Below are 14,509 nucleotides of genomic sequence, written 5' to 3'. Positions count from 1 at the left end.
GATTGCATTTGCCATGACTCTCTGGGGGCCTACATTGTACCGACTAGGGCAGCTCCCAGCCCAGCTGGATCTGCTGTGCATTTTGTTGTATCAGAACAGTTTATTGAGATTTGTATAAAAGACTCAAATAGAACGGCATCTTTTCCCTTTTACCAATCGTGACTTTGACTCCTGGTTTTTCTTTTATAATCAGGAATTTTCCAGGTAGCTTTGAGTTAACCACAGACTCTTGTCCTCCACCCCAACACCCCCTTGTGAAAGCACTGCATACATTTTGAAAAAGGGCGCTTAGATATATTTTAAAGCATATGCAACAAATGTATCTAAGAGCAATATTCCAGAGCTCTAAAAACCAGGAAGTTGATGTGTTTGTCAAAGAGAAAGTACCTTTGTCTCACAAAAGGAATGACTGAAATAAGCTCTCAACAAATATACTTCTTTAGTGTTCGATGTAGAGACCACTTTGTGTACTGGAAACCAAAATGCCCCCGGCTGTAACTTGCCTGCTGATAGGTAGACTGGTTACCTTTATTTTTATAAAATATTTTCATTTAGTAAAGCAGACAGTTGCTGTGTTGGCAGAAGTGTGAATGTCATTTCCTGTCTGTGGTGTACCCCACTCATCCTGTCGCTTAGACATCTTGTTTTAGGTTGTTCCCGTAATGTGAGTGAAACAGAGTGACCTGCAGCAGGGTGACATGTGCACACCACGAATGTAACAAGAGACAAAACTTGTGCAACAGACCACAAGAGCGCAATGCTTTATTTAACGATGAAAACAAAACAAAGGCAGCCCCTCCCAGCCAGCGTGCAGAATTTTAAACCGGCGTCTGTGGAGTCTTTGTTTTTAGAAGACAAGTTTGAATCTATTTGGCAAGTTACCTCAGAGGTTTATCAGCTTCACACCACATGATTAAAAGATAAAATGAAGTCAAGAACTGACATTATAAAGATGATTTAATTTCATGTGCCAATTATTTTCTTGTCAAACATTTATATATTACAGTCCAATAATATGCCACATATTTTTAATTCTATAATAATTTTTTTAGCCTGTGAGATTACAGAATTTCTATTTTATTGTTAAATTACAATAAATTACAATTTACAATTACAATTCCTGTTGCAGTGGTGGGTCAGAAAAAACTATGTGTGGGTGGGGAGCGGGGGGTGGGGGAAGAACCCTGGAATGATTCATTTATTCACCAGGTATCTATCAAGTACCTGATACATGCTTGGCACTGTTTCCAGATACAGTGCTGAGCAAAATAAAACTCTTGCTCTTCATAGAGTTTATATTCTATTATAGGGAGCTGACCACAATCAAGTATATAAGTGAATACATATAATTTTAGTTTATAATAAATATCCTGAACGAAAACAAAACAGAACAACAGGATAGAGTATGCTGGAACTGGGGGAGGTGATGATATGGAGCTGTGACGTAGATGGTGACAGGCCAGGAGAAGTGTCCCAAGTAGAAAGCAAAGAGCACAAAGGCCCCGAGAAGGGCCTGAAATATAGATCAGAAGGAAGGCTAGTGCACCCAGGTCATAGTAGAGAAAAAGGGAGATGGTATAAGACCAGGGAAGTAACTCCTTATCAGCTGTTACAGGGCCTAGAAGTCCCAGCTAAGGACCTTGGGTTTTGTTTATACATACAAAGGGAAGCTGTTGGAGGGTTTTAAGCAGGGAGGTGATATTATAGGATATATGTATCCATATATTTTATTTTTAAAGCACTCTGGTTGCTCTTTGATAAGTGGATAGTGGTGGTACAGAAATAGTTGCAGACAGACCAGTTTAGAGGCTTTTTGCTGATATAATGTCTGGGGTTAGTTTCACTTCAGGGTCAGGACAAAGAGGCAGAGGTATAGAAGAAACAAGACTGGCCATGAATGGAAACTGGAATGTATGAGAACACAGGGGCTCATATATTATTACCTCTACTTTTGAATCGATTTGAAATTTTCTGTAATAAAACCCTTAAAAGAAAACTTTTCAAACAGCAGTCTAAGTGAAAAACAGTGGTGCCCTGGACCGTTGTCAGAGTGGTGATGGAGATACATGGACAAATTCAAGTCTCATAGGTCTTGCTGATGGGTTAGATATATATTGTCAGACATAGAGAAGCCAAGAATAATTGTTATATGTTTGTCCTAAACAACTTGGGTGGATGTGTCCAGGGATCAGATTTGCAGTTCTTGCCTAGAGAATCCCAGGGATGGGGGAGCCTGGTAGCCTGCCGTCTATGGGGTTGCACAGAGTCAGACATGACTGAAGTGACTTAGCAGCAGCAGCAGCAGCAGCAAGAGATTAGTTTTGGCAGTATAAATTTGAAATGCCAATTAGGTTTCCAAGCAGAAATGTCAAATAGGCAGAGCAGTGTAATTTACAATACATTAACTAACCCTGACTGGAGTACTCAAAGACAATCTTGGAATCCTTCATTATGTGTGTCTAAACTTTACCGTTAATGGTTTATAAGTTCTGTCCTTTTTGAATTCTGTAGATAACATTGAAAGGCTTAGTCTGTTGATATGAAATAATGCAGATACAATTTTGGGTTTTTTGTGGATATCCACTAATAATTGTGCTTTGAATAGCCTCTAAGCAGTAATTCTCCTTCTCTGTTGAGCTATCATTCACGTGAAGGATCATATCAATACCCAAGGCACACTCTGTGAGGTGAACACACTTCCTGTGCACTATGCTGTTTCAACGCTATGGAAATGCAAGTTATGAAAGTAAAATTCTGAGTAACACTTTAGTGTGATTTGTGTGTGTTTTAAATCTTTTAAATCTTCTTTTTGCACACTTATATCCATTGTTGGTAGCTAAGTATTACAACACATTTCACATCTGATTAGAACACTGTTGAAATACCATTATTGACAACCATAGATCTATGAGTTGTTAAACTAATATTTATTAAGGTCACCACTCCAAGAAGTTTCTTATTCTTACTGACTTCTCACAAGAAGCTCAATTCGTTTTATTAATCTCTCTTTTATAGCTAAAGAAACTTAGGCCCTCTAAACTCACTCAGGTAAGAAGTAGCAGAGCTAGGATTCAAACCCAGGCAGTCTGGTTCCAGGCCCTTTACCCTTGTTTCTAGAACCTTCCCTCTTAACTGCTACTGTGTAATGTATGTAGAATAGTGTGAATTTTGTTCCAGAAGAATTGTCTGTAGTAGATAAGACTGTGCATAACCAGAGTTTCTCTTATTTCCTTTTTTTAAATTGAAGTATAGTTGATCTGCAATGTCATATTGGTTTCTGATGTACAACAAAGTGATTCATACATATGTATACATGTTCTTTTCCATTGGGGTTTGTTACAGGATATTGAATATAGTTCCCTGGCCCATACGTAGTACCTTGTTGTTTATCAGAGTCTCTTTTGATTTTATTTTTACTTCGTCCCATGAGATTGGAACTTTAGAAGAGGAAAGAGAAAATAATCCCCAAGTCAGTCTTCATCTTGCTCTTTCGTTTTTCTTCCTTAAATTACTTATTTACTTATTCATTTGTACTCTTTTCCTTGCAGCATCAGCGAGAGCTTTCTAACTGTCAAAGGTGCTGCCCTTTTTCTACCACGGGGAAATGGCTCATCCACACCGAGAGTCAGCCACAGACGCAACAAGCATGCAGGTAAAGCTCCGTGTATGCCATTCCTTTTCTTGGCTTCTTTGCCTTTTGTTTTGTCTTAGAAGACTGACTACCTCCATTGCCATTTCTCCAGCAGTTCTGTGATAGTGAAAGAAAGCATTGTACTATGCTGTAATCACTTTTCTTTCGTGCTCATAGACCATTTTTCTGGCACTTCGCAGAATACCGTATACATGAAGTAGGTGTTCGATAAATTTTTGTTGGAAAAATAATAAGGTACAAAAAGACGTTAATGACGTCTTAATGTGATTTCTTGAGTAAGATTTTGATAATCAGCTAAAAGATGTTCAGATGTTTCTTCAAATCCTATGCAGTATCAACTGACCAAAGATAGTATTTGTTTTTGTCTGCTCTCTAGGGAAGTCACAAGACTAATACGGTATTTTACTAATTTAAAGTAAATTCAGTGTCACTATTGTGATGACAAGTTATTATATCACATATTTAAATACCAGAGTCTATGTCTTTACTGTGTTCACATTAAAAAGACTGAAAATGTAATTCAGAAGACATATAGAAACAGGGAGTCATCAAATGAATGTTCACTTAGGTACGGGTACAGTGCTCTGATTTTGAAATAACCTGCTAATATTCCTCACCCTGATGGCCCAGACGGTAAAGCGTCTGTCTACAGTGTGAGAGACCTGGGTTTGATCCCTGGGTTGGGAAGATTCCCTGGAGAAGGAAATGGCAACCCACTCCAGTACTCTTGCCTTGAAAACCCATGGATGGAGGAGCTTGGTGCAGGCTACTATCCATAGGGTTGCAAAGAGTTGGGCACGACTGAGCGACTTCACTTTCTTTCACTTAATAATGATATGAGGCTTTTTTTCCCACACCTCCAAGCAGTTCTCAGATGCTAACTGGGTATCTGGCAATTTAACTCATTTTTGACACTATCTACCTGGAGGTAGTGTCAGATTCCACAGGTTAAGGGCTCTATTGTATAAGGCCGCCCCTCCCTATCCCACATTTCAGATGCCAGTCACCAGTCCAACTTGTCATAGATTGAATGTTCCAGTGACCCCTTCCTTGGGATTGTGTAATTTGCTAGAGCAGCTCGTAGAACTCAGAGAAACATTTTACTTGCTGGATGGCTGGCTTTTTATAAAAGGATATAACTCAGAACAGCCAGACGGAAGAGATGTGGAAGGCAAGATATTTAGGAAGGGGCACTGGGCTTCTATACCCTCTTGAGTGTGCGCGCTCCCCATTCTTCATGTGTTCCTCAGTCTAGCAGCACTCTGAACCCTGCCCTTTTGAGTTTTTGTGCTGGCTTCACTACACTGACGTCATTAAATTATTGGCTATTGGTAATCCATTCAAGTTTCAGTCCCTCTTCCCTCCCCAGATAAGGAAATTCCAACCCTCTGATCACATGGTTGTTTCCCCTGGCAACCAGCCCCCATCCCAAGGTACTTTCCTAGAGTGTCAGGTCATTAACATAACAGAAGATATCTTCCTGGCTCCCATCATTTAAGAAATTACAATAATATTACAAACTCTATGCCACGAACTGGACAGAGATGAAATATATTTCTTATTATAAATCACAATATCACACCCACTAACAGTAGAAGATGCATTTATATTTCCATATGTTAGACTTCTCTAGGGGCTTCCCTGGTGGCTCAGATGGTAAAGCGTCTGTCTACAATGCTGGAGACCCGGGTTCAATCCCTGGGTCGGGAAGATCCCCTGGAGAAGGAAATGGTGACCCACTCCAGTACTCTTGCCTGGAAAATCCCATGGACGGACGAGCCTGGTAGGCTACAGTCCATGGGGTCGCAAAGAGTCAGACACGACTGAGCGACTTGACTTTACTTTTACTTTTGAGACTTCTCTAGAGTTAGGTGCATCTGTGGTGGTGAGGTTAAGAAATAATTGAAGAAAGTTTGTCTCAGGAGAGAGGTCTCCAGGTATACAATATCCATAGTTTAGGAAGATAACCAGCCTTATGCCTCTCTTCTAAATAGCAAGTCTAATTTGTATCATTTTGGGGGGAAAATAAAAATTGGTTGTCCTCGGGACAACAGAGAAACCTCAATCAGTGCTACACAAAGAGTATTTGCTTATTGTCCAAAAGAGGCCATTTGGATGACGTATTACCTCGAGGAGTGAGGAAATTAGCATTAGTAAGAAAAGAACAAAGAAGACTGTAAACCTTGAGTGTGTAGGTCAGAGGTGAAACCAGAAATCCTGGGTCCCATTGAGCCAGTAGTTGAGTTTAGCTCCAGTCCAGATAATCTCGGCTATTTTAGTGGCTGCCCTACTTCTTGTTTGGGGCTTCATCTGGTTCAAAACGTAGCAGCTCAGAATTATAATCCAGCTCATTGGACAGTATTATCCTCCTACCATAACCCCAGCCATGGAAAATTTTTAAAAGAGGCACACGAAAAAACACCCCCAAAACTTCAATGCACAGAGGAAGTAGACCCAGTTGAGCTTTGTGTTTCTGTTTGCTGTGGATATTTATCACTTACAGTAAAAAGAAGATGAAATATTGGCTTAAGTCCAGCTTGTCTGACTAAGATGTTAGTTAAATTGCTCTGTGGCATGTAATGGTAAGTGGGGTCGCTGCCACCCAGGTTTCTACTTGACCTTGTCCACTGAGCTTTCTCTATACCAAAAAGAAAGGCAGATTTAACAGAAACTGAATGGACTTTATTTGTGATTCAGACCAGAACAGATGAGGCAGTGTGAGTATAAATGCAGCTGATAGAGCCAGACCTTCGCATAAGCTGGGAGCTCCCTTGGCCAGGTCCACAGTAACTGAAAAGATGATTGCAGAACTGGGGCTTCCTCTGTCTCATGGTACTTTCTTCTGCATGTTTCTCGAACTAGTTAAAATTTTATCTGGGCTTCATTAAAAATGTCCAAGTACTTTTTTGTAATCAAAAGGCAATATCATAAGTGAGTGTCTGCTAACATTTTAAAGAGGAACAGCCGAAAGTCTATAAAATCAAACAAATCTAAAACGTCACTACCAGCAGTGAAATATATGAAAACAAAATGTAGAAAAGGGATATTAATGGTTTGGGTGTGTTGCCTCTGTTAGTCTCTGTGAAGGACGGTTTCCTAGTAGGAAGCGCCCACTTTGTTCATGGCAGTGCTTTTCACCAGTAACAAACCTGAGCTTCTACTTGCCCCACTCGCAGAAGCAGCCCCTTTGTAGGGGTAGGGCTCCCTGACTTCGTTGAACCTTCTGAGAAGCCAGCTAGATCTTCAGGCCAGTAGTAGCCGGAGTGGGGATTTACGCTACTTTTTGCCCAGAAGGGCTTCCCAGGTGGCTCAAGTGGTAAAGGACCCACCTGCCATTTCAGGAGAGGCAGAAGACGCAGGTTTGATTTGTGGGTCGGGAAGATCCCTTGGAGGAGGAAATGAGAACTCACTCCAGTATTCTTGCCTAGGAAACCCCATGGACAGAGGAGCCTGGCAGGATATAGTAGTCCCTGAGGTTGCAAGAGTCAGATATGACTTAGCAACTGATCATTTGCCCAGAAACGTTTTTCTTCTCTAGAAGTTCTCCATCCTGAAAATTCTTTCCTCAGGTTATTTGTCTTCATAGAACAAAAGGAAAACTTAAGTTTTTAAAAAGCCTGAGCTGCTTACCTCAATTATAGCTAGTAATTGTAGGCATTCTTCATTGTTTATACCTAACACTTTGTCTCCCCACTCTCATTCTTTTCTTTTTTTTAACAGCTTTATTGAGACATAAATACTATATTATTCACCCAATTTATCCATTTAAAGTGTACATTCAGTGATTTTTTTTTCAGTATATTCACAGAGTTACAGAGCCATCACCACAATCTAATTTTAGGACATTCTCGTCACCCCAAAAAGCAACCCAGTACGCATTAGCAGTCCCTCCCTATATCCCCCACCCTCTCTCCTATCCCTGAGCAATCACTAAGCTACATCCTGTCTCTATAGGGGTGTTCCGTATAAGGGGAACCATATAAACAATCTTTTGAAACAGGCACCTTTCACTTGGGACATGGCCCCTTTCAAGACTCATCCATGTGATAGTATATATCTTTCTATGATAGAATAATACCATAGTGTATGGATATAAACCACATTTTATGTATCCATCCATCAGTTGATAGACATTTGAGTGTTTTCCATTTAGTCCTCCATTTGAGGACTAATATAGTAATGCTGCTGTGAACATTGTGTACACGTGTTTGTGTGGACACATATTTTCATTTCTCTTGGATTTCTGCTATGAACCCACACTGGTTCTTGCACATGAGACTTATATTGTGTCTCTGGGTTTGAAGTATAATAGAATGAACCTGGGCAAACATAGTGACTCTTCTTTTCACTTTGAAAGTTGAAAGATTCTTCAATAGAAGAAGTAAAGAAGCCAACAGTAAAATGGGGGGAAAGGGCAAAAAAACTATTCTTTAAGAGAACAAAAGAGGGGAATTCCCTGGTGGTCTAGTGGTAAGGATTCTGCTTTTTCACTGCTAAGGGTCTGGGTTCCATCCCTAGTCAGGGCGCCTAAGATCCACAGGACAGACAACGTCTGTTTGCTAGCCTACTTTTTTTTCTTCCTATCTCTCTCCACTTCTTGCACATATCAGTATTTCATCTCATAATTAATAGCTATGAAGTTACCTAGAGGAAAAGTATGTATGGAGATTCCAAGACCAGTGTGAGAACAGGTTACACTGGCATCTGTGGTCATGCAGCTGCGTTAGTCACTTTAGACTCTCAAAAAAGGGTTGGGCAGGAATGAAGTTTTTTTGTTCTCTCGTTGTCTTCATTTATGACAGCACATTATCTAATTATCTTATACTAGCCAAAGCTTCCCTGGTGGCTCAGACAGTAAAGAATCTGTCTGTAATGCAGGAGACCCGATTTCAGTTCCTGGGTTGGGAAGATCCCCTGGAGAAGGGAATGGCTACCCACTCCAGTATTCTTGCCTGGAGAATTCCATGGACAGAGGAGCCTGGTACAGGCTGCAGTCCATGGGGTTGCAAAGAGTTGGACACGACTGCGCGACTGACACACAGCCAAAGCTTCAGATTTCCTAGTACAGTAGGGGATATGAGGAAATCTGTAATAGTTTGATACAAAGAAATTTCAACTTAGTTTTATAGAACGTATAAAAACTAGTGAGGATTGAAATAATGATTGACCATTTTAAAGCACCTAATGATGTGTTCACTAGAATTTATATCCCTTGAGATTTGCTGTATTTATACACACACACATGCATTTTTCTTTTTTTTTTTTTGACCGTGCCATGTGGCTTGCAAGATCTTAGTTCCTGACCAAGTATTGAACCCACGCCCTCAGCAGTGAACACAGAGTCTAACCACTGGACCACCAGGGAATTCCCAAGATTTGATGTATTTAATGAGTGTGTGCTCAGTTGCTCAGTCATGTCCAACTCATGGACTGTAGCCCTCCACACTCCTCTGCCCATAGAACTTTTCAGGCAAGAATACTGGAGTGAGTTGTCACTTTCTCTTCCAGGGGATCTTCCCAACCTAAGGACTGAACCTGCATCTCCTGCATTGGCAGGAGGATTCTTTACCTTTGCACCATCTGGGAAGCCTATTTAAGAAGTACTGTCTTTTTAATATCAGCTACTAATGTGGAAATCAGTTTTAACTGTTGACATTATTCCAGGGAGAATCTAAAAATCCTTTTAATTATAATTTTTGCAGCTGAATATTACAGTTGCAAAAATAGGAATGGCAAAATAGTTTTTTTTAAGTTAGGGATGATTCTAACACTACATACCATACACCTCAGTTTCAAGATTCCCTCAGTTCCACCTTCTGTGGCCCTGAAAACACAGCCAGTGCTTTCTCTGCTCATCACTCTCATCAACATCAGTCATAGTACAAAACTGTGATTGGTCTCAAGTGCAGCTAGGACAAACACAAAGCAAATTTTAATGTAATCCAAACTTAAAAGTGAATGTATGGAGATGCAGTCCACCATTCATATAAAGACACTCAGTTTCTCTGTCTAATTAGAGCTCCTCAGTGAACCAGAACTTTCTTTTACACAAATTATTAGGGTAGAAGGAATCCTCTCTCTTAACATTACAATGGAGAATAATTATCCTTTGTTTTGTAAATTTCACCAGGTGATCTCCAACAGCATCTCCAAGCAATGTTCATATTACTTCGCCCAGAAGACAACATCAGGCTGGTAAGTTAGTGGTATTATTATAACTTTCTTCTTCTAAAGGCTAAGATAGCAAACATTAAACAGTCATTTTTATGTCCCAGCACAGTGCTGGGAACTATGTGGACTAGAAAAGAAGAATGACATCAGCAAAGACCTTAGAATGTAATCGGGGATGTGAGCTAATCTGAAATAATGTGAAATAATTTGATGATCCAAGACTTGCTGAGCGTAACTCACACATTCTGAAGCAGTGATGCTCAAACTTCAGAGTACATCAGAATCACCTGCAGAGCTTGTTAAACTGCCATTTGCTGGACTCCACCTGAAGAATTTGATTTGGGGAGAGGGAGGCAGTAATATTTAAATTTTTAGCAAGTTTACAAATATTGCTGATGCTGCAGGTCCAGGAATCACACTTTGAGAACAACCCCTCTAAAATCCATAATAGTCACCTGCATGTATTAAAAATAGAAATTTGTGGATAGTTTCCAAAAATTGTGAGCTTTGGTAGAGCTAAAGCTGAGATCGATCACTCACTTTATCTTCTTCTCATTAATAAAATTCCAAAGTTGGGATTGCACCTCCAAATGTTAAAATAATTTCAACCGCAGAGACTTGGGAAAGCATAAGGGAACAGTTAAGAAGGCTGAATTGGCAATTAATTTTTTTTCTTTGCTGCTGAAATATGCAACTTCAGCTTCTTTACATTTATAAAGTATAAATTCAAAAAATGTAACTGAAGCCTTTGAATGAATTCAGAGTTCAAGTGATAAGCCATTTTACAGCAGTTGTTTTGAATTGTTGCAAACACATAGTCATTATGTTTCAGATTATTGAGTGAGTCATCTTCAAGAAAATGAGTGAATACATTGTGTGACTTTGGACAAATTAGCACTTTTCTAACTGAAAGAAGTATTTGTAGACTCAAAGCAAAGCCTTTTGTTTTGAGTTAAATTTGAAATGCTGAAACTCTCATCCTGGGGATTGTGCATAAGGTTAAAAGTTTGCTAGTCAACTGAAAGTACTGCTTTTTTTTTTTTTAATAATTCAACAACAAATAGAGGCACTAAATCCCACATTTTGCTTTAGCATTGAAAATAGGACTAAACTAATTTTTCCTCCAGGAAAGCTCTGCGTTGTAAATACAGTCTTAAGCATTAAATTTAGTACTTAGGAAAACTGTAGCTGATAAAATGAAGACAGTGGTTTTATAGTACTCTTACAGATTATCAAAGACCCATTTAGTTTTTTTAAAAAATAGACTAGGAATTTAAGAACTTTCCTAACATTTAAAGTAACATTAGCTAATGTTTTTAACTAGAACTGAGGTTCTGGCAAGGTACTACTAGAAGGCGCCTTTGAGTAATTTGGAGGAGAATTTAAGAAAATGAGTTTTTTGGTTTTGTTATATAGTACATTGATTTTTTTTCCCAAAAAGAAAATGTTTTGTCTTTAATCAGACTGTATAGAAATTCATAAAGAACAGAGTAAAAAGCACTTTGTATCCTGTACCCCAAGAAAACCATTCTTACTATTTGGATGAGTATCCTTCTAGTCTTAAGTGTATGTGTAAGAGTATGTGGAAGGACTAATGCTAACGCTGAAGCTCCAGTACTTTGGCCACCTGATGCGAAGAGCTGATCCACTATAAAAGACCCTGATACTGGGAAAGATTGAGGGCAGGAGGAGAAGGGGGTGACAGAGGATGAGATGGTTGGATGGCATCACTGACTCAGTGGACATGAGTTTGAGCAAACTCAGGGAGATAGTGAAGGACAGGGAAGCTTGGCCTGCTGCAGTTCACGGGGTCACAGAGAGTCCAACTGGACTTGGCAACTGAACAACAACAATGTGTCTGATGCTCTGCAATCTGCTCTTACTGAACTGGGTCATTGATGAAAACAGCCAAATTTGAGCATCAGGAAACCTTGCAGTCTACCTAAAGCATGATCTCTGTAGTGCTGATAAGCAAAAGTATAAAGTAATTTAAAACTTATTTCTAGGTTGTATGTGCTTATAAATGTGACAGTGGATCACAGACTTGTCAGTGGTTGAATGAGACTTGGGGGAGGGACCGTATATGTTTGAAAGGCTGATCAGTTCTGAGCAATGATAAAAAATGTATTATTACTGACCTTTATAACTGTTACGTTTTCTACACTTGATCTGAGCTCAGAAATGAAAGAAGAAAAAAAGTGTGTCATGTCAGATAATGCCTTTGTTTTTTCTCCTTTTTTGAAATAGAAAGCTAAAAATATAAATGTTTTATAACCTGCTTTTATCACACTTTCCTGTGGGTATCTTTCCATGTCAGTAAATAAACCTGCTTTTAATGCCTAAACCGATATAAGTCCTAGAGTTGTTTTTTTTTGTTGTTGTTGTTTTTTAAGAATTTCATAGAGATTTTTAAAGATGATGAAATCCAGAGACTCCCTCAAGCTCTGTTCTTTTGAAGACGGTGTTCTTTAGTCTATTAGTGTCACATCTGAAGTCTGTTTTAATTTTAGATATTAACTTTGCTTTGTTCTTTTGGCTAGAAATTAATATTTACATACTTTTGAAACTTTTCTTTCTGATGGATTGGGTGAGCTGCATGTCTAGACATTGGGACTTTATAATGTGGCTTCCCTCAGGGTAAACATGGCATGCAGGGGCATGATGTAAGACTAGGGGGAAAGAGATTAAAGGTGCACCGTAAACTTCAGGAGGAGTATTTCCTAACTTGGGTGATGCTGACGAGGGAAGTTATTATATCAGTTCTTGAACTGCTTGTAATCAGATAAAGCATTTAAATGGGGGAAGTTTTACCATCCTTTGATAGATGAGCTTTAAGAACAGTGGGGTTCTTATCTCTCAAAAACTGTTGTGAGATGACTTCTCAGACCTAGGATTGCTGGATCTAGTTCTCCTGAAACTTGTATTAAGATTCCAAATTTAGCAATAAAGGGACTTTCTTGGAGTACTTTTCTCAGTTGCTATTGCTGCCACCTTTTAAAATCCAAAATGCTATTTTATTTGGGTAATTAGAGTAAACCTCAGTAGTATCCTTTTCAATGAGAGCTTCAGTTAATCGAACGCATTCAAATCATTGTCTTATTCAGGCCATCTATTCCATGGAAGTTCTGAAAACTGAGGGAATACTGGAATTACAGCCAGTTCTAATATTACAGTATTATCTACAAAATGCTATTTTAAATTATATTTCTCTGATTGGCTTGATGAATTCAATTATTAGATATTGTTAAATTCCCCCTAACAGAGGAGTGAAATAGATCTCAGACCTGGATGGGTATTAGGTTTTTCTTTATCCTGTGGCTCTTACATTTTAATTTAATTCCTTAATCTAGAATCTTGACGCTTACAGGGAATTTTGAAGCCTCAAGTTGACTTGAGGCTTTGCAACAAAAAATAATAATTATTAAAATTTTAATCTTATCCTTCTAATTAGGACATAGGTATTAAATTAACATGATGGCTTCCTGACTCCCTGATTAAAGCTCCATTTCTACTTAGTAAAAATTTAGTAATAGCTGTATGTACCATCTAGAGGTCCATGGTCAAATCCCAAGACCTCTAAGTGCAATTTTTCCATCTAAGAAGCTGAAAATGGAGTGAATCTGTGATGTGCCAGTTGTTGTTGTTTAGTCGCTAAGTCATGTCCAACTCTTTTGTGACCCCATGGACTGTAGCCCACTAGGCTTCTATGTCTAGAATTTCCCAGGCAAGAATACTGGAATGAGTTCCCATTTCGTTCTCCAGGAGAGCTTCCCAGCCCAGGGATTGAACCCATATCTCCTGCATTGGCAGGTGGATTCTTTACCAGTGAGCCACCAGGGAAGCCAGTAACTCAAGCCTAAATCAGAGTGAGATGACTGAGACCTTTCCCGTTAGGTTTGGGATCTTCTGTTATGGTTAGACTAAACAAGGGAGGGCCAAACATTCGAAATGCTCTTTACATTTTAAATAGATACATAGATAAACAAACACACACCTCACTTGTAAAAGAAACACAACTGATGTTTTATTTGAATATCACAAACTTGCTAACTTGGCCTGGTAACTTACAAAATAGGTAATATTTATGGAGTTTGTTTGTTTGGTTTTGTCTTTACTTGTTCTGGCTTCCGCTTAGCTAGTCAGTCCCCACTAATAGATGTAGAAGTTGTAAATAAATGACCAGAAGCACAGTTCAGTTGTCCCCATCTGCATGTGAGCCTTTTTAGAAATCTTCAGAGCTTTGACAGCATAAAAGGCCTCTAACATACATATTCAGTAAACTGAACAGTTAGGGCTTGCCAAAACAGGCCCAGGTTTAGATATGTAATAATGTCTAGGTATGTAATAGTAACTGAGATCTTGTTTATTAGAAATTCTAGTCTACTTGCACCAGGTGTTTGGTTAATTTAATATTTTGCGGAGTGTTTCTAGAATCTCCGCGTCTACGCTGCCTCCCAGTCCGCCTCATGTGCATTTGCTACTACCCATTACTCTGTGCGTATAATGCTCACTTGATCTGAGCCCATGGGACTAGACCTTGGTCGGTCTAAATATTAGTTACCTCTTAACTTCTCACAGGTGAATTTGGTTTGAAATGTTCTGTTATTTCATGGAACATAAAAGTCAGCAGTATAGCTCTCTACCTGCTGCACGGAGTCAGAATGGTGGGAATTACATTCTTGGTCT

General features: G+C 39.1%; 1 protein-coding gene and 2 non-coding genes across 8 annotated transcripts in view; all 3 read left to right on the top strand.

Annotated features, from left to right (window-relative positions):
- Positions 1-14,509, top strand: part of SSH2 (slingshot protein phosphatase 2) — a 243,783-nt gene that overhangs the window by 178,793 nt on the left and 50,481 nt on the right. For all 6 annotated transcript variants that reach the window (XM_042255464.2, XM_042255463.2, XM_012185423.5 and 3 more), the window contains 2 exons: positions 3,549-3,652; positions 9,783-9,847. In XM_042255464.2, coding sequence (XP_042111398.1) covers positions 3,549-3,652; positions 9,783-9,847 — 169 coding nt within the window. The remainder of the gene's footprint in view (positions 1-3,548; positions 3,653-9,782; positions 9,848-14,509) is intronic.
- On the top strand, positions 11,714-11,793 carry LOC114117081 (small nucleolar RNA U2-19). Its single transcript, XR_003590872.1, has one exon. It is a non-coding gene; the product is annotated as a small nucleolar RNA U2-19 (small nucleolar RNA).
- On the top strand, positions 11,931-12,001 carry LOC114117079 (small nucleolar RNA U2-30). Its single transcript, XR_003590871.1, has one exon. It is a non-coding gene; the product is annotated as a small nucleolar RNA U2-30 (small nucleolar RNA).

Source organism: Ovis aries, chromosome 11 (assembly GCF_016772045.2).
Source record: "Ovis aries strain OAR_USU_Benz2616 breed Rambouillet chromosome 11, ARS-UI_Ramb_v3.0, whole genome shotgun sequence".
NCBI classification, from domain to species: Eukaryota; Metazoa; Chordata; class Mammalia; order Artiodactyla; family Bovidae; genus Ovis; species Ovis aries.
The sequence above is the reverse complement of the archived record's forward strand: the minus strand, read 5'-3'. Positions and strand labels throughout refer to the sequence as shown.